The 24751-nt window shown below is 43.4% G+C and overlaps 4 protein-coding genes across 4 annotated transcripts; 1 reads left to right on the top strand and 3 right to left on the bottom strand.

The window, feature by feature from the left end:
* Positions 1 to 5097: 5097 nt before the first annotated feature.
* LAJ45_10439 (uncharacterized protein) lies at positions 5098 to 7044 on the bottom strand (the record flags this gene model as incomplete). The annotated part of the gene is made up of 8 exons (XM_046119964.1): positions 5098 to 5360; positions 5414 to 5432; positions 5494 to 5660; positions 5712 to 5792; positions 5870 to 5971; positions 6031 to 6694; positions 6803 to 6941; positions 7013 to 7044. The coding sequence occupies 8 exons, from the start codon at positions 7042 to 7044 to the stop codon at positions 5098 to 5100; spliced, it is 1467 nt and encodes a 488-aa protein (XP_045966773.1).
* Positions 7045 to 8856: 1812 nt separating this feature from the next.
* LAJ45_10438 (uncharacterized protein) lies at positions 8857 to 10205 on the bottom strand (the record flags this gene model as incomplete). Its single annotated transcript, XM_046119963.1, has 5 exons — positions 8857 to 8897; positions 8958 to 9117; positions 9180 to 9692; positions 9786 to 9857; positions 10203 to 10205. 5 exons carry the CDS (start codon positions 10203 to 10205, stop codon positions 8857 to 8859), a joined length of 789 nt encoding a protein of 262 aa, XP_045966772.1.
* An 845-nt stretch (positions 10206 to 11050) lies between these two features.
* On the bottom strand, positions 11051 to 12525 carry LAJ45_10437 (uncharacterized protein; the record flags this gene model as incomplete). The annotated part of the gene is made up of 4 exons (XM_046119962.1): positions 11051 to 11410; positions 11484 to 11663; positions 11729 to 12070; positions 12124 to 12525. The coding sequence occupies 4 exons, from the start codon at positions 12523 to 12525 to the stop codon at positions 11051 to 11053; spliced, it is 1284 nt and encodes a 427-aa protein (XP_045966771.1).
* A 1120-nt stretch (positions 12526 to 13645) lies between these two features.
* On the top strand, positions 13646 to 24351 carry LAJ45_10436 (uncharacterized protein; the record flags this gene model as incomplete). Its single annotated transcript, XM_046119961.1, has 23 exons — positions 13646 to 13660; positions 13727 to 13758; positions 13811 to 13858; positions 13909 to 14013; positions 14069 to 14156; positions 14253 to 14402; positions 14462 to 14533; positions 14584 to 16320; positions 16395 to 18173; positions 18231 to 19745; positions 19799 to 19897; positions 19945 to 20250; positions 20305 to 20511; positions 20583 to 20665; positions 20724 to 20730; positions 20811 to 20813; positions 20864 to 20880; positions 20939 to 21399; positions 21446 to 22729; positions 22779 to 23465; positions 23517 to 23783; positions 23844 to 24075; positions 24129 to 24351. 23 exons carry the CDS (start codon positions 13646 to 13648, stop codon positions 24349 to 24351), a joined length of 9417 nt encoding a protein of 3138 aa, XP_045966770.1.
* Between the last annotated feature and the right edge of the window lie 400 nt (positions 24352 to 24751).

The following is a 24751-nucleotide window of genomic DNA, read 5'->3' as shown; positions in this document are numbered from 1 at the left end:
TGGTAATCCCAGGAATCCAAGGCCGCAGCTGGGCTGAATTAGAACTGGGGTCGTTTCAGTCTTTTCCTGTTCGCCATGGATTAATACTAGAACGCACTGTGGTTCCGTTGCTTAACCAGCGTTTGGTGAGGGATGGGGATCAATGGGATGGGGATGGGGAATAGTGGGTGGTGGATGGATAGATCAACATATCCCCTATGGGAAAATGTGTAGCGATTTGGTTGTTAAGTGTCTAGTACCCCACCAAAAAAGGAAAGAAAAGGATTCTTCAGGCTATTACGCGACCGTTTTGGCACTCTAAGACAAGAATTGCGCGTTGTCTCTTGCATTGACAGGGGGAAGTCTGTGGTTCATGAGCCGTTTGAGATTGCGAAAGTCGATGGGCATGGGATGATACAGGTATCCATACATGTACCCGATATTTCTCATGATCTCGCACCACATCAAATCTCCTTCCATTCTATTTCAATTAGATATGTTGTAACTATATTAGATCAAGGGAATGTAACATCGGCCTTTTCCAGCGTAAAGATATCAAACAAATTATTTGATGATCAGCCCCATGCACTGGCGCACCACTCTCTAGGTTTCTCCTACCCACTCGGTTTGTTCTAGACATCAGTTTATGCAATTAGAAATATGTCTTTTGCTAATTAGAACTCGACCAAGCTAAACAAATCCGAACATTTCAAATAGGGCTCGACGGAATCAAAAGTTATCTGAGTCGCAGATTGTAAAATTAACATTGAAGAGTGATCTGTTTCACCCCACAATTCATATTCCGCCGATGGATATTCTACATGTAATTACTGGCTGTCGTCAAATAGCAGAGCACAGATCATGTGACTTAAAAACATATATATGGCGTGCATTTCAGCTGCAGCCAAATTCAAATCTTTTGAGGTTTACCACCCTAGTACACGTAGACCATTGCCCAATTTTTATGCACTCTGCCTCTAGAGCACTCTCATTTTATAGATCGAACTCTAGAACAATCTAGAGTACTTAGGTAAAACACCATGTATGAATATACTCTACATATGTTGGTATGCAGAGTACTACATAAACTGTATGTAGTTAGCTAGTAAATCTAATACATACGGGTTGTAGTACTGTAGAGTAGAGGATATAGAGCACTTAGTTTCTCTAGAGCACATCGTGCGCTTTACTCCAAAGGTATCTACATGAGGTACCTGTACCTACATGTACTTTATGCGACGTGCAGTGGAAACTTCATGTACAATACTCTACATGCAGTACATACATGTACCTACAGAGCACTCAATTCCCCTACCATACCCTACCCTTCATGTACCCTCTTATATTGGATAAAGAAACATGCTGCATACACGTATGCATGTAAAGGGCCGTACGTTTTACTCCCTCAAGATACTGACCTCTTGGGTTGTCAATTGGGGAGTTGGCGTTTAACAGTGGCAGCACCCATACTTCGTTGTGCACTTTCGCAGGGTCGGGTGAGCTCTAACCATAGGCTAGATGCACACTAACACAGTCCAGGGTTTGACCAATCAAGTCGAAGCAGAGCTGGGAATGAACCGGGTTTTTTTCACTCAAGCCCAGCTTTCAACATAGGTGCGATGGTGTAGAGTACCTACTAGCTATGGTGCGCCCACTCTTAAAGATGACGAGAATCGGGCGAAAATTCGAGGGCTTATAACTTTGCCAAAAAAAAAAATTAAAAAAAATCTGTAAATAAAAAGTGCAGTACTAGTGATGAACTTTAGTTTTTATTTCCAGATTTTTGATATCTACTTTAGTTAAAAAGTTATAAGAGTTTGAAGTTGCGGATTTTTGTATGTAAAAGGCGCCAAGACTGAGCAAAGTGGAACAGTATTATACCCATTTATACCCTCAAAAATGAATTGCAGCAGGAATACAGCAAAGTGGCTAGGAATAAGCCCTCTCATTGGCCTTGGAGCTCACCTTGCAGCCACGATTGTTCCACTTCCAGATACCACCGTGTCACCTTTAAGAGTGTGCGCACCATACATGTACTTGCTACACCGCTCAACATTGGCGGGTCTCGGCTCCGCACGTTCCAGACGTTCCCAGTTTATTTACCCTACCGAGAACTAAGTGACTCTGCTTCCTGCCGATTCGGGCCGTTCCTTTTTGGGCCGCTCGTTCCGCACTTGGATGGTTATCTTCAGTTGAAGGCTTCTTCTCCCACGCGCAGGAAAATTCAAGTTACGAATTTTTGCTTACTAGATCTGATCTACGTAGTGTTTCAGGTGTAGACTTTAAGACTCTGCAATTTCTCGCAATGTGTTAGTTTTCATCGGCGTGGGGATTCTCCTGCAGAAGAACGGATTAGGACCATTCTGGATGTTTATCCCGTCATTTCCAACCCAGCGTAGAAGAGATTTCTCGGTCGACATGTATTGCAAGTTACAGGTTCCCAATGTCTGGCTGGGCCGGGTTGACATCCTAAATCCCAGGTTATCAGCGACTCATCATGCGCAATTTAGTATATGTACACCATGCGTGTATGTTTATAATTAACACCACAGCTATGAATGGAGATATCTATGACTACAGACTAGGCTCACTGCAAGCTAGCATCTATTGAGATTGCTAAATGAAGATTCCGCTCACTATTTTCTTTTCCTAGCTACCAATGTTAGAATGGGCAATATAAAACCATCCACTATCAAGAATACTATATTAATCGGCCTGAATCAAAGTGTGTACATACATACGTACAGTCTATGCAATAGTCCTAAAATTCTGATGGGTTGCATTACAGACCAACAAATTTCCGCGGGTCTGTCTTCAGCTCGATAAACACCGATTTCTACAAGCCATCGAAAGATGTACTGAATTCTTAAGGTGCATGATGGAGATTATTGTTGAGTACTTTGATGCTGGAGCGATCTTCCAATTACCTCTGTATGATGGTGTATGTACCGCAACGGTGTAAAATGCGTTCCAGGGCGTCCCTGATCGTTCCAATGATTACCCTTGAAACGAGATAATGCTGTGACTGACTGCATGTATGCACCTATTAACTGAGCTCTAGGCCGCCCTCTGGTTTCTGAACTCTTCCACCTGGATTTGCCATATGAGTAGCCGAGATCTTTCCCGTGAGGGGAAAAAGGAGGAACAATGATGTGCTGAGACATTCTGGGGGCACGTGCCAAATATTAATTCGATAGCTAGGTACTAATATGGTATAAGGAAGACATCCCAGAGTATCTTAGCAGCCGTTAAAACCCACATAAAGCGTATAGAAATGACTTGCAGTACGTGCTTGAGACTGTTTTACCTTATTTTTCACCAAACGAGTGACTTTGGCTCTACGCAATGGTAAGAGTTCATGTGCCATGTGTTATATCCCTAGCTAGGCCAGGCCAATGTCGTAGATACGTACATGTAGCTTATACGGGATTAAACGTAAAGAGGAGATAGAAGGCTGGAAACAAAAGAAAGAAAAAAACTGCAGTTGGAAATGCTCACTTGCGGTCGGAAACCTAGCCCCATCCAGTGAACAACACTCGACATATACGTATACGTACATATCTGTATATGTACATAATGTAGGTACCTACACCGAAGAAAAAGAAAGTCTGGATACACTACAGCCTAGCTCAAGAATCTGGCCCGCTATGTGTACATCTTGCTACTATTCCATAAAGGTTTCCTGTTATACTCAAAAAAAAAAAAAAGCATGCGGTTTTGAGACCCGTTATATGATTATATATCGATATATTTCATTCTATATTATTTATACCTACCTAGTGCTGCATATATGGGTATATACCACGTATTATAACATATCGATATATCTTATGTACATGTAGTACGTTCAAACTTTATGGTTACGAGACCATTTGCTTTGAAGCGTTTATTCTATCATAATACGTAACCAGAGTTAAAATCGTGATATTTCGAGGATCCTAGAAAAACCTAGTGACAAGTTTTCACCGACCGATGGTGGTGAAGTTTGGACGAGTACGTCTCTAAGGTGTTTTGGCCAAGTGACTAAAGTACCTAAACGTATACGTAGGCAATGAAACTAACCGTACCTACATTTCACTCCTTTTAATATATGGTAATTTCTGTAGTTTGATATATAAATTTATCGGGTAAATATTATTATACAGTGCCAAAAAAGGGGGGATATAATAGCTATTTTAGAATTAGTACAGGACTTCATAAGACCTCCGAATTAAATCAGAATCCTAACAATTCTACCGCAACCTCGTGGTATTCTACTATAGCTACATGTAGATAAGGTGAATGGTATATATTTAGGCACGTCGCAATATATAAACAGTTGTAATATATTGATATGTGTAAACGAATTTTGCGGAGGAAGGACACTCAGCCGGAGATATGTATATATCAGATGATCTGAAGAGTTAGAAGTAAACCTAATGAACGCCGACTAGAGCGGGTGGGAAAACACTAGTATTGGAGAGTGTTTTGACGTATGTAGTAATAGACCTTATATGTATCTATTATACATTTTCGAAGCTGAAAGTTGAGGTACCGTTGTCATGTAGTTTGAAGGTTGGAAAACATCTGATATTGCAGAACCACTGGAGCTCGTGTTACCCACCTACAGATGATATTCAGGAACATCTCCGGCTCATCCCCCGTAGTGGGTCCCATGCAAATAACTGCTCAGTAAGTATAAGGGGTTATTACCATTTTCAGTCGCAATACTTAACGCGTCATGATAAGCCTATTCTCGTTTCTCGTCTCTCCGAATCAAGGGTATTACTCTGAAACGTTAACCCATAATAGTGGATTTCTAAATATAGTAAGTCAACATTTCACAGCCGAGCCATCATATATCATTGTAAAAAAAAAACCAAGTTGCTTCATATCGATTCAATTATGTTAACTATTTATCTAGTGTTGTACAAGCGTTTCCAACCATATAGGGGGGGAAATAAAACAATTATGGAAAGAGGCATCCCAACTCAGGTACCCGAAATCTCGTTAACGGGTAACAATGTCCGGGTGGCCAAGCACGTTTCAAGACATTTAAAATAAACTAAATGTGTTCCGCAACGCCATAGTAGACTTAGAGCAGAGTCAATATAACCGATTTACCGCGGATCACCTGGATCACCGTTCGTCTTCTTCGTCATCGGCTGCGTCTAAAGCGTCGTTGTCTACCCAACCTTGGGCCTTCTTAACAGCTTTCTCCCAAAGTGAGAATAAACCGCTCCTTTGCTCTTCGGTTGTTGAAGGGGTAAATGTTTTGCGGCCTTCCCGGTTGATATTTTTAAGTTCATCGAACTCTTGCCATACGTTCACCGCAAATCCTGCCGCAATTGCAGCACCGAGAGCCGTTGTTTCACGCATTTGAGGTCGATCAACGTCAATCCCTAGAATTCATGTTAGCAAGACCATAGTGGTGTTGGAGTTTTTTTTGGCATACCCATAATATCGGCTTGTAGCTAATCCAATAATCAGCAACCATACTTTTGAAGTAGAGTTAGATTTCTTAGTTGAACATACCTGCATGCACACATCGGAATTACTCATGCCTCCATCAACAGCAAGCGTGTGTAGTGCTGTACCACTGTCTTTCTCCATAGCATGGAGAATAGCTTTCGTTTGGAAACAAGTTGCTTCAATAGTTGCTCTCGCGATATGCTCTTTCGTGGTATATTGCGTGATACCGACTAGTAGAAAATCAGTCACTAGTACTGAGCATCTTCAACGGGTAAACTCACAGATGGTACCCCTGGCATCATCGACCCAATACGGAGCAAATAGTCCGGAAAATGCGGTAACAAAAACAACACCACCACTATCTGGGGTCAAATTAGCTTATCCACCTATATAGCCTGGGAATCCCGAGAGAGATTTCGAGTTCTAAAGGCCAACCTACCCTTGACTTTGGATGCCAACTCGCCAATCTCGCCCGAATGTTTGATTAACCCAAGGTTATCCCTCAAAAACTTTATGGCGGACCCCGCAACGGCAATTGAACCTGGAATGAAGGATTAGATCAATAAGGCCTGTTTAGATTTGTATTGGAAGAGCACATACCCTCTAAGGCATACACTGGCTTGTGGCCTTTAAAAGAATATGCAACGGTGGTCAAGAGGCCATTACTCGATACAACCGGTTCATTCCCAGTGTTATATAGAAGAAAGCATCCGGTACCATAGGTATTTTTCGCCATCCCTGGGGTGAACCCACACTGCCCGACCAGAGCAGCGCTCTGGTCACCAAGACATCCGGCTATTTTTATACCCTTAAGAATGCCATCGCTAAGCACCCCATACGCATCAGGATCCGACGATGGCACAATCTTAGGCATATTTACACCTCTGACACCGAAGAAGTCTATTAGGAAATCATCGTACTCTAATGTTTTGATGTTGCAAAACATGGTTCGTGACGCATTACTAGGATCTGTGACGTGTAGTCCAACCTTGACTCCGCCAGTCAAGTTATACAATAACCATGAATCAACTGTTCCAAACGATAGACGGCCGGCTTTCAGCGCGGCCTGGACAGCCGGGACATGCCGTACCATCCATGCTAACTTGACACTGGAAGGATAAGTAGATAGTGGAAGGCCGCATAGTTCTCGCAGTTTTTCAGAACCTTCTTTCTTGCGCAATTCGTGAACAAGTTTAGATGTTCGAGTATCAGGCCAAACAATAGCGTTGTAGAGCGGCTTTCCTGATTCAGTATCCCAGACAACCTGGAAACAGCAAAAAGGATCAGCAGCTGTACCGGGTTAATGGATTTAAAGTTTCACTCATTCCTGTTTGTAGAGAAATATAAAGCAAAATGTGGGGAAATTATTTACCGTTGTTTCACGCTGATTAGTGACGCCAATAGCTTTGATATCTTCCACTACATAACCATCTGCAACAAACTCCTCGGTGGCTCGCTCAATGCACGTTTTTACTGAATTTACCAGCTCATATGGATCGTGTTCAATCCATCTATTGATTTATTCACTGCAGTTAGCACCCATAGAGGATTGACCGCGCTTGTATGGTTCGGGGCCAATTACCCCGAGTGTGGATATAGCTGCTCAAACTCCATTTGGTAGCTTGCACGTGGTGTACCAGTACTATCGAAAATCAAAAACCGAGAACTTGTTGTACCCTGGTCGATAGCGGCAGTGAAAGCTTCTCTCGGGACATTTTTTTGACGTGGACGAGGCACAGTAGGATTATGAGAATAGTTGTTCAAATCACTACGAGTGGATCGACGGCTACTAATAGTGCTACTGCTAGCTGAAGAAGACGCACGTGTTTTTGAAGAACTGGAACCCATTAGAATTGGCAGTGGAGGGTGACGATGATGATATTCCCTTGCAATTAGGAGGAAGGGGGGATAGAAGGGATCTCTATGGGGATGAGGGAGAGGGAGAGAGCAACAGCAACAACAGGAGCAGCAGGAACAGACGGGTGGACGGAGGTACTGAGGGTAGACAAAAAAAGGCTTTTGACGAGCTGGGGAATGATAATTGAGTGTGTTGTCGTGGTTGTGGAGGTTGTGGAGTTGAGAAGGAGGGAACACGGCAGTCCTTATTGATTTCAGAAGGTGTGGGTGCGACGACGAGAGAAGGGGCGAATGTGAGTGTGTTCAGGCATTTTATTAATCCGGTTGTACAAAGCACGAGGCTACGAGGGTGGTGTCTTGAAAACACGATTGTTGAGGGGCGGCGGTGATAACAAAGGCGGGTGGTGTTCGTGACGATAGAGATGGGCATAATTTTTTTTTCTTGTTCGTGGGGGATGAGAAAAACGTCACCCTGGGAATGTGTTCTCGTGACTGAGGCTGATTTCACCGGTTGAAGACTATCTCCGCATGACCCATGCCTTACACAACTTCCATTTCCATGAGCACAATGTACCTACCGAGCACAGGAACGGTAAAGCGTTGCCCGAGGGCTTGGCCGCTATCTTCTCCGCAGTCGTCCTCACTCGGGGAAATATGCCGAAAGTCCTACTGGAGCCTCAATTTGGTCCAATTCAAGCCAATTCAAGCTTCTTAGCGTTGCTATTCATAAAGCAGGACCCCGCACCCCGCATGAGAAGGAAAAGTAGAGTGGGAATCAGGCTGATCCATGATGCGTCCGTGCCTTTGTGCCTTGATAACGGAAACCCGACTGGCTGTGTCTTCTCTCACGGACGGCAGACAAAATTTTTCCGTGCTTGGTATGTGCTTGGTTGCTTGGTATGATCACTCAACCGCCACCCATTACTCTCTCATCGCTCATCCGATGAGTGTCAACGCAATCCCTTCGGCTTTGACGTTCTTGCTTTGCGGTTTGTCATTAGTGTTGTGCCTAGACCACAGCCACTATATCAATTTTTCTACCTACTCTACATGTATGCGGACCCAGTCCATTCTAAAGATGTCGGCATTTGTACTGTTTACAGCGTCCTGCGCACGGTAAGTTGTTGTGCCGTCGGCCGCACACGCACGCACTTACACACTTCTACACACCTACAATGCAGCGCGGACACACAGATAAAAAAAAAAAATCAGTTGAAAGGAAGGAGAACGAAAAAAGAAGAAAACATATGCAGCAAGGATGCTGAGAGAAGCACTCTAATCTCGTACCCAGAGTCATTGCTTGCTGCATACCGTGGGGCACACCAATAGGGACTGAAAGACTGGTACGCTTATGTTGTGTAATGCAACGCATGTAGGTTATCCTAACCAATGGTTGATACTGCTTGGTATTGTACCGAGAAAGAGAAAGAAAGAAAAAAAAGAAGATAACAAAGTGTGAGAAAAAAATTCACTGCTTTCCGAGATATACCCAATTCCAAGACACCATAAGATTCAAACTAACCCGAAATTTGACTTTTATTTATTTTGAACACAATTAGGAAAAAACACTTAGATCTTGATGGCAGCATCCAACGCCTTTTGCTTCTTGGCTGTAAGAATAATTAGAACCCATGCTCAGAAAGTAGGCGTAGAATTTCAGGAAAACTTACCAATCTTGGCGTTGGCCTTAGCACCCATGATACCACCTCCCCAGTGCCTCTTCTGCTCCTCGTACTTCTCGAGGTAGCCCTCCTTCACGGCGGAGATGAGCTTGGAGAGCTCGGCCTTGTCCTCAGCACGGACTTCGGTGATCGCAAGAACAGCGGCGGTCTAGTCATGAGAGTAAGAGACTGGAAGAACAGAAACCAATGTTAACAAATATAGATACGAACCTTCTTGTGAACAACGGTTCCGAGACGGGCCTTGCCCTTGATGATGGCGTAAGGAACACCCATCTTCCTGCAAAGAGCGGGAAGGAAGATGACCAATTCAATGGGGTCAACGTCGTTGGGGATAAGAACCAAAGAGGCCTTCTTGTTTTCGATCAAACCAACAACGTGGTTAAGACCGTACTTCACGACATAAGGCTTCTTGCCGACGAAAGAAGCCTTGTCCTTGCTATCCTTGATAGCTGCGGCTTCCTGGACCAAACGCTCCTTCTTTTCGGCCTTGGTCTCAGGGCGGTACTTGTTGAGAAGACGCAGAGTTTGAGTAGCAAGGTTCTTGTCGAGAACATTCTGGAACTGGGCAATGGCAGGTGGGACCTTGAGACGGAGGTTCAAGACCTTCTTACGGCGTTGGAGGAGAACATACTCCGGCCATTTCACCATACGCGAAAGGTTCCTACGGGGCTGGATATCCTGGCCAATACCGAAGTTGCGAGAACGCTTCTCAATGAGAGGGTTCTATCACGACAACTGATTAGTAATTCGAACCGGAGCAAAAAGTCCGAGTTCGGTTATTTATCTCGGATAAAATGGCCCGGGGGGTGTAAATACCTTGGCCTTCTTGTTGGCACCTGCCCTCTGCTGAGGGAACGGGGCAGCGGCGGTCTTCTTTGATTTTGCGGGCTGGTCATTGAGAGATTTAAATCAGCGAATATTCTTCAACAGATTATAATCTACTCTAAAAGTCTCGTGGCATATGCAATAAAGCCATCAGCACATGAGACTTCAGCCATTTCAAACATAAAATCGTGAGCAGAATTCCACCTCACAAGAGCATAAAATCTGCAATTGTTCGGCATCTTTCGCTCCGGATTATGTATGATGCAAAAGACCTTTCCAGAGCTCCTTCGTCAAGGATTTTTACCTCGATGACGGCGGAGATGAAAAAGTTCCAAATGGCGATGTCGTAGCCGAGGCGTTTATTGCAGCCGTTCAGGAAGAATGAAGGGGGAGCACGAGGGGAAGTACCATGGTGAATATTTTGGCCGGACGTGGACGCTGGTTGTCGTAGGTTTAGTTGTCGTTTGGTGCTGTTACGGACATGAGAATCCTTTTGTTAACCGTGATCGTACGTCGTGATAGTGGGGGAATTGTGTGTGCCAAGTCTGGGACTGCTTTTTAGACCTACCATGCACCCAATAATCTGCCAAGATCAGTCACGTGATTCATATTTTTCTATCCTGTTGTTTCTACATACCCCATCACTCGAGGTCCCGGTCTTCCAAAACCGCTTAATACAGGTGCCAAGAAATGGTAACCCGTTCCTGGCACGAATTGGCGAAATTGGCCACCTTGAATGATACATGCACATGTGTATTTACTCGTACATAAGTTTTATAAGCGGTCAGTATTGGGCTGAGGCCGCATATAGGCGGATACATGTATCGTGCTGTAGGTTACATGTAATACTCTACAGGTACATGTATGTAAATACAGTCATTTACGATATTTGTGGTATGTACTGGTATGTGTATAAAACGCCTATAAGAATACTATAGAAGCTTTGCAGTAGATCCATGTGTTTTACCCAACTCCCTTCACAAGAGAACTCGAAGAACGGGAATGCTCAGGCTAAGAAGAAGAGACTATAAACGTGCACATAAGATATACATGTATTCACACTTTGCCTACTTGCAGTTGTGCCTACATGTACATGTACATGCAGTTATAAAGTCAGTACAAAGACTTGAATTTGATAATTAAATCATTTAGTGAACTATTCTAACTTCTTATACACATGCTTAAATCCCAGTCGATCGCTAAATACCCCATTAATACCCATCTTCGTTCGTATCGTTCGCGTGTAACCAATTATTCTAGGATTCCTCATCCCCCGCCTTTTTGTCTTTACTTTTTCCTTCACTCCTTTGCTCTTTTCTAGATCCTTTCTTGGTATCATTTCTGGTTTCCTTCTTCGAATTATCATCGCCGTCATCGCCGTCTTTGTTGTCTTTATCGTCTTTATCGTCTTTATTACTTTTGTCGTTCCCGTTGGCGTCATTTTCTTCCTCATCGGCGGCGTCCTGCTCTTTCTGCGCCTCCGCCTCTTCTATTTTCTCTCTTGTAACTCTCATTTTACGTTCGTTTTCTTCCTTTTGCAGATTTTCCCATTGGGAATCACGCAGGTCTTGAAGATAGGCCGCTGGACCTGGAAGTTTTGAGACTCTATCCCCGATCTACAAAAGCTGTTATTAAATGTGCCAAAAAAGATATAAAAAATAAAAAATAGAAGAACACAGGTTCATTTACTTGACCACGCCCAACCAAGGTCATCACGATTGATGCACCCACAACGAATGTTAATAAGAATCTATAGGTCATGTACCACCTTGGTGCCCATCCTTTACTTGTTGCTGTCGAATCTGCGAAATACATCCCGGTGAAGCCAACGAACTGTGCAATCAATGCTATATTGACAGGCAGTAACAACTGTTATACAAAGACTAGTTAGATATTGGTCTAAAAGCAGTGATATAACTCAGTGCTTAACTTACCGTTGGCCAAGCAATTACTGGCGCTAGAATACTCAGCGAATAACGTTTATAAGAGTGTTTGCCGCCATACTCCGCCATCTCTAATCCCCAATGAACAGCGCCCAAAAACGATAAAATAACGGCACCTAGTCCAACTTGTAATGGTTCCAAAATATGGAGAAGGTGCCCCGCCGTTTCTTCGCTGATTAAATATCCCATGCCGTTTTCCTGCGAATAGTTTATATCCCATGCAAGGTAAAGCGTTGATAGAGATGTTCCGAGATATGGGACTAAGCCGCCAAAACCGATGTATAGAACCTCCTTTGGCACCTCACTTAATTGAAATGTTTCCTTGACTGTCCTCTATAAAATATGATTAGTATTCATATCCGCTAAGTATAAATTAAGGGACCCACAAGGTCGGATTTCAATCCGCGAAGCATATCCAGCTCATCTCCTGATTCGTTATGCGCTTCTGTATTTCGGGGCTTAGGATCGAATATAGGGGTCATGCTACTCGTGGTTGTGACTTTCTCGGGATTGGATTCCAATTTTTGCTGTAAGGCATTCTCTCTCTCTGCCTCGATCTTTGATCTCTTCTCGATTTTGATTAAGTTAAGTGGAGTACTGGAAAAAAACGACTTTGAGACTCTCCCAGTGTTCGGAAAGTGCAGGGTCACGGGCCTCTGTTCTGGATATGATTGTAGTTGAGGAGCCTTGAGACGATGTTTGACATTATTACTGAACGAGTGCAGGCTGCGTAGCCCTGCCAAAGAACGTTGAGGCGAAATACGACGTGGAGAAACTATGCGAAACATTGTCCTGATGGGTTGATGAAGAATTTTGAAAAGGAGGTCCAGCAATAAACGAAACCTTACATAAAGTGCCTTTGGATTGATACATGTAGAGCAGTTGTTGATATACTCATTGTGACGTCATCTCATGGCATTGAGCAATCCGTTGTCAACGTCATAACAAATCGAACGTCAAAGTTAAGGACTGACAGGTAATGTACCCTGAACATAAATACCCGGATATCTACATGTGATAGCCTACATGTAGATATTCAGGTTATCAGTACTCCATTTACCATGGATCATCGCAGATCACTCGAAATTGTTTGAATGAGGAATTAAAGTGGTCATGTCATAGATTAGCGCTGCGCCTGCATATCTCGGGTATTTATTATGATCATTGGCATACTACATGTACTCTACTTACCAGTAAAAGAATCAGAAAATGCAAGTGACGGAAACAGGGATTATTTGTATGAGAGAACGGCGCCACTCCATACAAACTACATGTATCCTTACATTAAGCAACCGCGTTTTCTAGTTCTTTGCTGGTAAGCAAGTATCTACAAAGATATAGGTACACGAAGTTTTTTTGTAGTTTTTTCGTTTGAGCCAGTCTGATAAGCTACATGTACTCGCGCGGCCGAGTTTCAACTTAATCACATGACCTATGAGAAGCATAAAAAAACTTGTTAAATAACGTCACGTGAGTAAGTCAAAACTCGGCCGCGCGAGTAGGTAATCGTGGGGTTGACATATGAGGCGGGGAGCTTTCTTGGCACATCGCCACTAGTGAGCCAGGGTGCATGGGTTACTTGTATCGCACACGTCATTGGGATTGTGTCTGCGTTCTGGTATGCATAGCGGGGGTTGGTAATTAACGCCCATCGCTTTCAGTTCCCACTCAGATTCACAGTCACCACCACCGCCCTCTTGTCAAATACCCCAGCTAGCTGAAGGTGTTAGCGAAGCGTTTGTCAATCTCATAACAGAATAAACATTCATTACAACCACAGGACACCAGAGCGGCTAAAGGTACGACTGACAGAACACTTGCGATATCATCCGAGGCTGTCTACGGGTGATCATACGAGAACTACGACCAAACTCCTTACTAGCTTTAGTTTCAGGAACTTCAGCAATCATGTTGGAAGGATTGGTATGTTGACCTTTGAAAGACCTCTTTAGTTTATGTTGAGCCTATCATCTTACGAATATTGATTAGATTGCAACGTTGATGAACCGATTCCTGGGGATGTATGATGCCCGTTGTTCGCCTTTTGGTGTTGTGCATGCTTATAATGTTTAGGTATATCAAAAACTTTGATAGTAAACAGCTGAACGTAGGAATATGGAGGTATTTAACTCAACCCAAAGTAAACTTAATGTATCTGATGATTTTGGTAGCGGGGATGTGAAGTTACGGAACCTGGAGTTGAAAAAGGAGGCCTTAGATCAAATGAAGCTGCCTCTTAATGTATCAGAAGGTCATTTAGGGCAATTGACTTTACAGTAGGTGGATCATTCTATAGCCATTGAACTCGAGTAACTCATGGTATCCATTTAGAATTCCATGGAGTAATCTCAAAGGGAAGCCGGTTAAAGTAATCATCGAGGATGTATACTTACTAGCAGCCCCAAAGGCCGACCAGGAGGTGTGTTCGCATCCATTTCATTCTTTGGTGGTGTTTCTGGCCCCCCGGACTAGGATATGTTTCTCTGACCGTGAACCATGTCCCCTCTGTGAGCAGTATGACGAAGAGGAAGAGGAACGTAGGCAACAAGCCGTAAAACAGGAAAAACTTCAGAACGCAGAACTTCTGCAAGAACGAAGCACTGAAGGAATGTCTGATGAGGAGCAACAAAAGAATTCTAGTTTTACCAACAGTTTGATAACCAAGGCAACTATAAATATATCTTCACAAGGGTGAGGCTAGTCTGCTAATATTCTGAGATACAGATTTTGGACAATTTGCAAATCACAGTCAAAAACATTCATATAAGATATGAAGATTCCATTAGTACTCCGGGGGTGAGTTAGTAATGCACCGTATTAGTAATATAAGAAGCTAAGCCTAGTAGCATCCGTTCGCGCTTGGATTTACTCTCGAAGAGTTTTCCGCCGTATCTACAAATGAACGCTGGGAGCCAAGCTACGTTCAAGACAATGCCCCAGTAACCCACAAACTTGCTAAACTTGGGTCGCTCGCTATTTATTGGAATACCGATGCAGAACATTTTCGCGGCGGCAAAAAGCCTAAAACTCATGACGAAATAATAGAGGCGTTCAAAGGACTTATCGCTAGTGGCGATCACATTCCAGATGATCATCAATTTGTTTTGAAACCAGTGAGTGGGGAGGGTCGTATTGAGATGAGTAAAACCGGTAAACCAGACAGGCCCAAATTGAAGGCTCAATTGATATTTGATGAGATTGGATTCATTCTTGACGAGGATCAATATCGAGATGTTCTTATGATGGTCGATCTCTTCCATTTTTACATTCGCCACCAACAGTACAAGAAATACCAGCCCAAGGGCGTTACACCAAAGGAAAACCCAAGGGCCTGGTTAAAGTTTGCCACAGATGCTGTACTGGCTCAGATTCACGAGAAGAATAGACAGTGGTCGTGGGACTACTTTAGGGAAAGACGGGATGATAGGAAACGTTATATTGCACTTTTCAAGAAGCAAAAGAAAGAAGAACTACTAGATCTGGACGAGGAGGAGGAATTAAGAAAGCTGGAATGGAAACTGTCCTACCAAGATTTAAGGTTCTATCGTTCACTAGCCAGGAACCAGCTTAGGAAAGAAAGGGCGTTGGTAAAGAAACCGGAGGAACAACAGAAACCACAGGGCTGGGTGGCATGGGTGTGGGGGTCGGCCCCTAAAAAAGAGGAGGAACACGGCTCTAGTGAAGTCATGACGGAGCAACAACGCAAGGAATTATACGATGCTATTGATTGGGACGAGAAAAAGATCATTGCGGAGTCTATTGACCTTCCTCGTGAAACAATAAAAATGCAGATCGAGGCGAGTTTAAGGACTGGGAGTTTTACCCTCAAAAGAGACCCACATGGGAAAGGAACGGAGATTCTGTCTCTGCTTTTTGACGCTTTTCAGTCGAGGGTGTTGCAGCGCCCGGATTCATTCTACGGGGAGCTTAGTCTTGGAGGCCTCAGAGTTTATGATGGCACAACCCCAGGTTCTCTATTTCCACAGATCGTAAGAATCAAGAACCAGCCAGCGCCTCCCGTGGAACATCATATCGAAGAATTGGACGACGAGCAAACATCGGAACAACAGCTTCAGAAGGAGTTGGAAGCTCCTTTCTTCCAGGCTTCGTTTGAACAAAACCCCCTCGATGAAAGTGCTGACTCTGCAATCACAATGAAGATGAGGAGCATGGAAATCATATATAATCCCCGTTTTGTGGAAGAGATATTCAAGTTTTTTAAACCACCGGAGCGACACATGGAAAGTATCGGCGCACTGATGGAATCTGCTGGTGCCACCGTGGAGGGAATTCGACAACAAACACGGGCTGGTCTGGAGTTTGCGTTGGAAGAGCACAAAACGCTTAATGCCAAGCTGGATCTACAAGCTCCTTTGATTATTATTCCCGAGAGCTGTACTGAAAAAATGGCTAACTGTTTAATCCTTGACGCCGGTCATGTCAGTATAACGAGTGATCTGGTAAAAAAGTCAGATATCAAAGAAATACAATCGAAACAGAGGCAAAGATACAATGACGAAGACTTTGCTCAGCTTGAGCGATTAATGTACGACAAGTTCTCCTTGAAATTAGAATCAACGCAGGTTCGTATAAAACTATAATCAAAAAAAACAAAAAACAAAAAAACAAACTATAAATAAACTAACGTAAAATTAAGGTTCTAATTGGGCCCTCTATCGAAGAAACTGTTGCCCAGCTTCAAAAGAGTTCTGATAGGAAACACCTTCATATCGTTGATCGAATTAATATTGATTTTACAGTTGAGATATCGATTCTTCCAAAAGCACCGAATCTCACCAAATTCCGGCTTTCGGGACATCTTCCGGTTCTCCATGCTTCCTTATCAGACAAGAAGTATAAAGCCCTAATGAAAATCATTGACCTGGCAATTCCGAACCTCGACGGTAGCGAACCAAGCACATTGGAAAGACCAACAAAGCCACAAATCCAACAAGCTCAACCCGAAGGATATGCAGAACTCCGGCGTCCAAGTGCCTTTCAGTTCTCTGCACAGAAGGAGCTGGTATTAGATGATGATAGTGACTCTGATGACGAGCACGAGCAATTTGAAGAAGCATCAGACGGGATTCCGGATGATTCGCCAAGCATACATCAACGAACATTTGAACTCAAGTTCACCGTGGGGGAATTACGGGGATCACTTTTCAGGGCGGATCCCGAAGGGGAAAGTCCAGACAAGGAGTTGGTCCTTTTGGTTGCAGAACATTTTGCCTTAGATTTCTACATTAGACCATTCGATATGGGAGCGGAAGTGGTCCTCAAATCATTGAACGTCGAGGATCTGATTGACGAGGACCCATCACCGGATTTTAAACGTATAATTACTTCTGACGCTATGCAAGAACAGAAAAATGACAACCCACTATTCTTCGTCAAGTACGTCAAAGTCAAGCGCGAATCACCAGAGTATATGACCGTTTTTGAAGCAATTGAAACGAATGTAGACGTATCTATCTCAACAATTAATGTGGTTGTAACACGAAAAACACTTCTCACCCTTCTTGATTTCATTATTACAACGTTCACGAATCCCGGTGCACCACCTGCACCACCCCAACCCCGAAGAATTGAAGACCTGAAGGACGACAAAGAAGAGCAGGTAGATCAGACCTTGGCTAAACTTGCTCCCGAGGCCGACAAAATTCGCGTCAAGATTGATTTGGATAGCATTGCACTCATCTTGAATAATGATGGAATTCGTTTAGCTACGTTGAGTCTTGCGAAGGCTGATGTCGGAATTTTTCTTATGGGGAAAACTATGCGAGTCGGAGCTCGTCTTGGAAACTTCTCCCTTTTTGACGACATTAACGAAGGTGCAGGCGAAGCGTCGCCATTACGTCAATTGATTAGTATTCAAGGAGAGGAGCTTGCTGATTTCCGATATGAAACTTTCGATCCTGATGTGAAGAGCTCATACCCTGGGTACAATTCATCCGTTTACCTCCGCTCTGGTTCAATCAAAATAAACTTTGTGGAGGAACCATTCCGAAAGATCATTCAGTTCGCAGTCAAGTTTGGGAAGATGCAGGCTCTATTCAATGCGGCTAGACAGGCTGCTGTTAACCAAGCTAGTACACTGCAAGAAAATGCCGACAAGATGCATTTTGACATTATAGTTCGAACACCGATTATAGTTTTCCCCAGGATACTCACAAAAGATAGTATAGAGCGAGATGTTCTGACAGCATACTTGGGAGAGCTTTATGCTCAGAACAAGTTCGTTCCACTTGAAGACGGTGAAGAATCAGCAATTGTAAATAAAATTTCGGCCGGTATCAGGAAAACCCGACTTACATCTGAGCTCCACTTCGAAGATGGCCGGAAGGAACTGCTTGAGCTGCTTGATAAACTAGACCTCACATTCGCAATCACATATATGGAACACATTGAGAACACAAAAAGGCCAGACTTAGTGGTGAGCAATTGGATATGTCATCATAAATAGTGGGTTCCGAACTAATACAACCTAAAGATAGAGAGTGGTATGTCGGATCTCAACTTGAAATTGACCCAAACGCAATTCAAATTTCTCCTGGAGCTTTCTCGGTCAATCCCGGCCGTGTTTGCTGGCGAGCTGGATGAAGAAAATGTTATTGAGGAATTGCCTTCCGAAACTTCAGAGCCGGCTAAAGAAGTGATGGCGGAGAAAAACCAAGAGTCTTCAAAGTCAGATCAAGCGGTACATCTGAATCCTGAATTAGGGGTTGGGTCAGATACTTGGACTAAGCTCGACATGGTCTTCGATGTTGGCAGTATTGGATTGGAGCTCTTCGTCTCTGATCCCAATAGTCCCATCGAGGACCTCGAAGCAGCAAGTTTGTCACGAGCATCATTGAACAAAACACATGTTAAATTGAGGATGATCAGCGATGGTTCAATCGAGTCAGAGTTATTGATTGAGTCCTTCAACATTGAGGATAGTCGACGCCAAGAGTCCAACAAATTCCGCAAGTTCATGTCTTCAACCAACAAGGAAGGGTCTCAGTTTATGGCTAGCTTTACGCTCTCCGGTGGAATTGAGAGAAATCTTGTTGCACTCCTCACAATCGATAGCCCTAGGATCATTTTTGCACTTGATTATATATTTGCAGTTCGAGACTATGTGATGTCTGGATTGGAAATAGAGGAAGGTACATTGGCTGAAGCTCTTGAGGAGAGCTCAGGCAGTGAAGAAGATTCGGACGAGAGTAATATGCGGCTCGCGGTTCCATCAGACCGGAAAATACAGTCGATGGAAACCTCAAAGGCAGTAAAAAAGAGCGATAAACCAAGTCCACAAACCCAACAAGGGATCAATATATCCTTTCGTGTTAACATTGTCGACTCGCAGGTTATCCTCATTGCTAACCCGGCGATCGCTAATTCTGAGGCAATAGTTCTCGGCACGAAACAGATCTTGTTATCTCAACAACATGCATTGACGCTTCAGGTTGAAGAAGTTGGGATGTTCCTTTGCAGAATGGACAAATTTGAGACTAGTCGTCTTCGCATTCTTGATGACTTCACCTTAAACTTCTCTATGGACAGTCGGACGCTCAGTCAATTCCAGTCGGTTCAGAGTATCCGCGTCGAGGTTGAGCCGCTGGTCCTCAGGGTATCACTCAGGGATATATTGCTGGCAACCCAGATTTTCAACAAAGCCTCCGAAATGTCTACCCCTAAACAAAGCGCTGAGGCACAAACTTCAGAACCGACAAAGATAAAGCAGTTAAAGGGGTCAGGCAAATCTTTGAAGCGGAGAACACCAAGTGGCAGGGGAGTTTCAACCATGGTCAAAAAGGGAGCAAAGTCATTCACTACCGGTAGGAGCAACATTTCACAAAGAGGAGCATCTGCCGGGGGTGGTTCAACTATTGTCAAAAGAGAAGAATTGACTGCAGAGTTTAACGGTATGAGAGTTATATTGATCGGCGATCAACATGAGCTGCCTCTATTGGATCTAAGTGTGAAGAAATTCACTGCCAGGGTTAGGGATTGGTCGGGAGAGGTAGTACATTCATGTCTGGTTATATATGAATGTCAGCTAATCGTACTACATAGATGGATGCCGATACTAATATAGAGACATTTGTAAACATCTATAATTTCTCAAAATCAGCTTGGGAGCCTCTGGTCGAGCCATGGCAGCTTGGGTTTCATGTGAGTCGCTTTATCCCCTCACAAGAGCCTTGTTACTAAGTTTGTAGATGTCTCGAACGGCAAATCCGGAGAAGTTCTCGATTGACTTGGTTTCACGAAAGACTCTTGAAGTCACTATCACTTCACAGACCATTGCCCTCGCCTCGAAAGCCGCACAATTCATGCAACAGGATGAAGATATGTTGACAAAGCCCCGTGGAGTTGATTCTCCATACCGCATTCGAAACCAGACCGGTTTTACTTTGCATGTTTGGGCTGCATCAGATTCTACTGAAAACCAATCAATGGCAATCAAGCTTGACGACGGAGAACAAGCACCCTGGAGATTCGAAGAATGGGAGAAAATGCGCGAGGTAAGACTTAGCTTCCTATGTGATCTGAGGGAAGACGAGCTAACAAGCACAAAGAATTTAAGTCCTGAAGGATCGAGTGGGATAGTTGGAATTAGAATTGAGAATTCCGGATTTGAGAGCCTTGTTGAAATTCCGGTAAACAAGGAGGGCGAAACATTGTACACACTCCGCCCGGCAAAGGATGGTATTCTTCATCGTCTTCTATGTGAGGTTCACCTTGGAACGGATAACATCAAGCACATCACTTTTAGATCACCATTGGTAGTGGAAAACAATTCACAAATTCCCGTAGAATTGGGAGTGTTGGATGCTGAGGGACAGCATATTGTCAGAGTCTACAAGGTCTTGCCAGGGGAAAGTCAGCCGGCCCCAATCGAGGCAGCATATCACCAATCGTTGGTATTAAGACCAGATGGTGAGTGATGTGGCAACTTGTACCGCGCAATAGCGTGTCACTAACTACAATAAAGCAGGCTTTGGGTATACATGGTCGCAGGATCGCCTAGCTTGGAAAAATCTACTAAAGAAACAAACTCGATGTATTACTTGTAATAGTGAAGAGGGTAATAATGCGCCTCCGTTTTACTTCCAGATGCATGCCAACTTCCAGAAGAACAACCCCATTACCAAGTAAGAAATCTCCACATTATGTTTATACTTTCAATTTGAATACTGATATTTGCTATAGTCTTTATCCTTATATGAAAATTAAACTGTCCGCACCATTGGAGGTCCAGAATTTGCTTCCTTACGATTTCAAATTTAGGATTTATGATAGGAATACAAAGAAGGAATGGACCAACTTCTTGCGCAAAGGAGGATTGAGTCCGGTGCATGTGGTGGAACTCTCTCATTTGCTGCTTATGAACATTGACATGCAGGACACTGTCTACAACGCCAGCGAATTTGCAATCATAAATTCAAACGACTCGGAGTTAGCTAAAGAGGACGATCTTGTGGCAAAGGACAATCAGGGGCTAGAATTGAGGCTAGGACTTCATTACCTTCCGATCCCCGACAGTGGGGGTGCTTTCCGTGTTACTGTCTACAGCCATTATGTTATTCTCAACAAAACAGGTTTGAACATGATGGTCAAGTCAAAATCACTGCTGCAACAAGCGAAAGTAGCCGCGGGGCAAATCCAAACAGGTAACTCACATGGCCCCGATTTTGGATTATATACTCACATAATTAGGTTCCGGTTCTTCTCAAAAAGCAGTGCCATTCTTATTTTCATACCCGAGTGATGAGCGCCAGAACCGAGCTGTTCTCAGGGTTGGAGATTCAAACTGGAGTAGACCCCAAAGTTTCGAGGCTATAGGAAGCGTAACGGATGTGGTTCTTCCATCGATTTCGAAAACAAGTGAAATTCATGTGGGTATCTCGGTGGACGAAGGAGAGGGAAAGTACAACTTAACCAAAGTTGTGACGCTTGCCCCACGATTCATTTTGAGGAGCAAACTTTCTGAAGATCTTCAAATTCGGGAACCCGGTGCCGGATCGACTGAAATAATGACATTAAAACCCGGAGAGTTACTTCCGTTGCATTTTCTGAAGGCTACTCAACAAAAGCAACTTACTTTCCTCTTTCCCGGCATTAACAATAGATGGTCATCGCCTTTCAACATATCTGACTTAGGGTCTACACATGTCAAGATGCATAAGGCGAATCAACGTCAGTCTCTTATCAGGGTTGATATATTACAGGAAAAAGCTACTATTTTCATTCACATCAGTCTAGAGAAGAACAATTGGCCATACTCTATGCGTAATGAGAGTAATCAGGAGTTTACTTTCTTTCAAGCCGACCCTCATCTGGATGATGATGAAGATAGGCCGACCAACTTCCGACCGATACTATACAAGCTGCCGCCCCGAAGTATTATGCCCTATGCATGGGACTTTCCTGCCGCGAGAAATAAGGAGTTAGTACTTGTAGTTCGCAACCACTCCAGACATGTCCGCCTCTCAGAAATCGGGAACCTTATACCGTTCAAGATTGATAGCGATACTGTAGGCGAAGATGGGCGACCATTACGAAAAATAATCGAGATCAATGTCATCGCCGATGGTCCTACTCAGACTCTTGTCCTATCCAACTACAAGGCTTCTAAAAGTTTGTATAAGCCAAAACCAAATGTATCTTCTAGTAGTGTTGCTACTGGTTTTGAAGTCAGAGATGCGGACAACACAGAAACCTTCCAAGCGCAGCTTCGGTTTGCTGGTATTGGAATCTCATTGATCAACAGGCAGCTGAAAGAACTAGCCTACATAACCTTCCGCGACTTAGAACTGAAATTCGGCGAGTCTAAACTACAACAGAGCATCACGTTATTTATCAAATGGATCCAAATTGATAATCAGCTTTATGGGGGAATATTTCCTATCATCATGTATCCTAGTGTGGTGCCTAAGACGGGCAAAGAGATAGATACTCACCCATCCCTTCGATTCGAAGTAACTCGGGTCAAAGATGATTGTAAGTTCATTTAACGCTCTTGAGATAAATTTTAGCTAACAATAGTAAGCATATGGTGTTCTTTACATTAAATTGTTTAATGTTTTGCTGCAACAAATGACGGTTGAAATTGACGAAGACTTCATTTATGCACTGCTAGACTTCTCGAAGATCTCCGGCGCAAGTTGGTCTGAAAGAGAGGAGGGAAAGCTGTGTGACGATGATTTGGAACTCCCAGAGCCCAAGACTGTCAGTGCCGGTCAGGACTACTATTTCGAACAGTTTTGCATTCAACCTATGCAACTTGATTTGTCACTGCTGCGAACCGAGGTTGTCAATGCTGAGGATAAGACAACTTCCCGAAATCCTTTGATGTTTGTACTAAATGTCTTGACAATGGCAATTGGAAATATCAACGACGCACCAGTAAAACTCTCGGCATTGATGTTTCCAAACGCCAGGGTTTCTATGCCAGTTCTACAGCAAAGACTCGCGGCACATTACAGTCAAGAATTCCTCTATCAGATTCACAATATTTTGGGTTCAGCAGACTTCTTGGGAAATCCCGTGGGCCTTTTCAACAACATTAGTTCTGGTGTTATTGACATATTCTATGAACCATACCAGGGATTTATCATGACAGATCGTCCGCAAGAACTAGGTCTCGGAATCGCAAAGGGGGCTACTATGTTTGTGAAGAAGTCGGTATTTGGCGTGTCTGATAGCTTTTCCAAATTTACTGGTAGTATTTCAAAAGGTAAGGGGTTATGCTGAAAAACCTGATATGTGCCAAGCTGATAAGAAATAGGTCTTTCGGCTGCTACTTTCGACAAACAATTTCAGGATCGCAGACGTATTTCTCGTTCACGTAACCGACCAAAGCATGCACTCTATGGTGTCACCCAAGGCGCAAATTCATTCATCACTAGCTTAGCGAGTGGGGTAGGTGGACTGGCACGTAAACCACTTGAAGGGGCGGAGCGCGAAGGAGTTTCCGGATTTTTGAAGGGAATTGGCAAAGGGGTGGCCGGCTTTGCTACTAAACCTGTTATTGGAGTATTCGATCTTGCATCAAGTATAAGATACCTTTTCAGCCTTGAAATCCTCTGCACTTGCTAACTTTACCAACTTCTAGATGTTTCTGAAGGAGTCCGCAACACAACCACAGTATTTGATGCAGATGGCCTAGACCGTGTCCGATTGACTAGATATATTGGCCAGGACGGCGTTGTTCGGCCTTATTCTCAGCGAGAGGCTCTTGGCCAATTTTGGCTGAAGAATTTGGATACCGGGAAATATTTCAACGAGGAGTACATTGCACACCTGGAGCTCCCGGAACAGGACGTTGTCGTGATATTGACGTATACGTAAGTGCCAAATACATGAATTGCAGGAAATACATTTTAACGCAGTAATTTAGCCGCATAATGCTTGTCAAGTCGAAAAAGCTATATACCGAGTGGGACGTCCAACTCAAGGATTTGCAGACTATCAGCATGGAAAGAACGGGAATAGTTCTCATATTGCGTGGAAATCGACAGGGTCCATTTATTCCAACAAAGGACGAATCTTCGCGGAAATTCCTATTTAAGAAAATTGGGCTTGCAGTAAATTCATTTAACAGTACTGCAGCTCTTTCTTAGAGATTAGGGGGGTAGTTTTAAAGTTAGGCGTTAACGGGTGGATAATTTCCTTTATTGTAAATTTAGCCTAGTAAGATTTCCTTTGTAGATTATTTCAGGGTGTTAGTAGTGTATTCAAATTATATGTCTTGGGCGGTGAGAATGAACATCGTCACTAAAATCATTTGTACTCCGTTTAATCTAGTCACAGCTGGAAAAAGAGTACAAAAACTCGTGGACAGCCTATTATCTAAATAATTACATTATAAGAAACGAAGATGAAGTACTATTGAGGGCAATCGTGAAAATAAATGGAAGATCAATAAACAAAATATGATTGGTTTAAGCATAATCAAGAAAAACGAAAGTATCAATAGAAGGTTCATCATACATAAGATAGTATAGTATATCGAACCAGGGG

The sequence above is a fragment of the Morchella importuna genome, assembly GCF_003444635.1.
Source record: "Morchella importuna strain M04M26 chromosome Unknown Morimp01GS046, whole genome shotgun sequence".
NCBI lineage: Eukaryota > Fungi > Ascomycota > Pezizomycetes > Pezizales > Morchellaceae > Morchella > Morchella importuna.
Note: the sequence above shows the minus strand (reverse complement) of the source record. Positions and strands in the feature narration are given on the sequence as shown.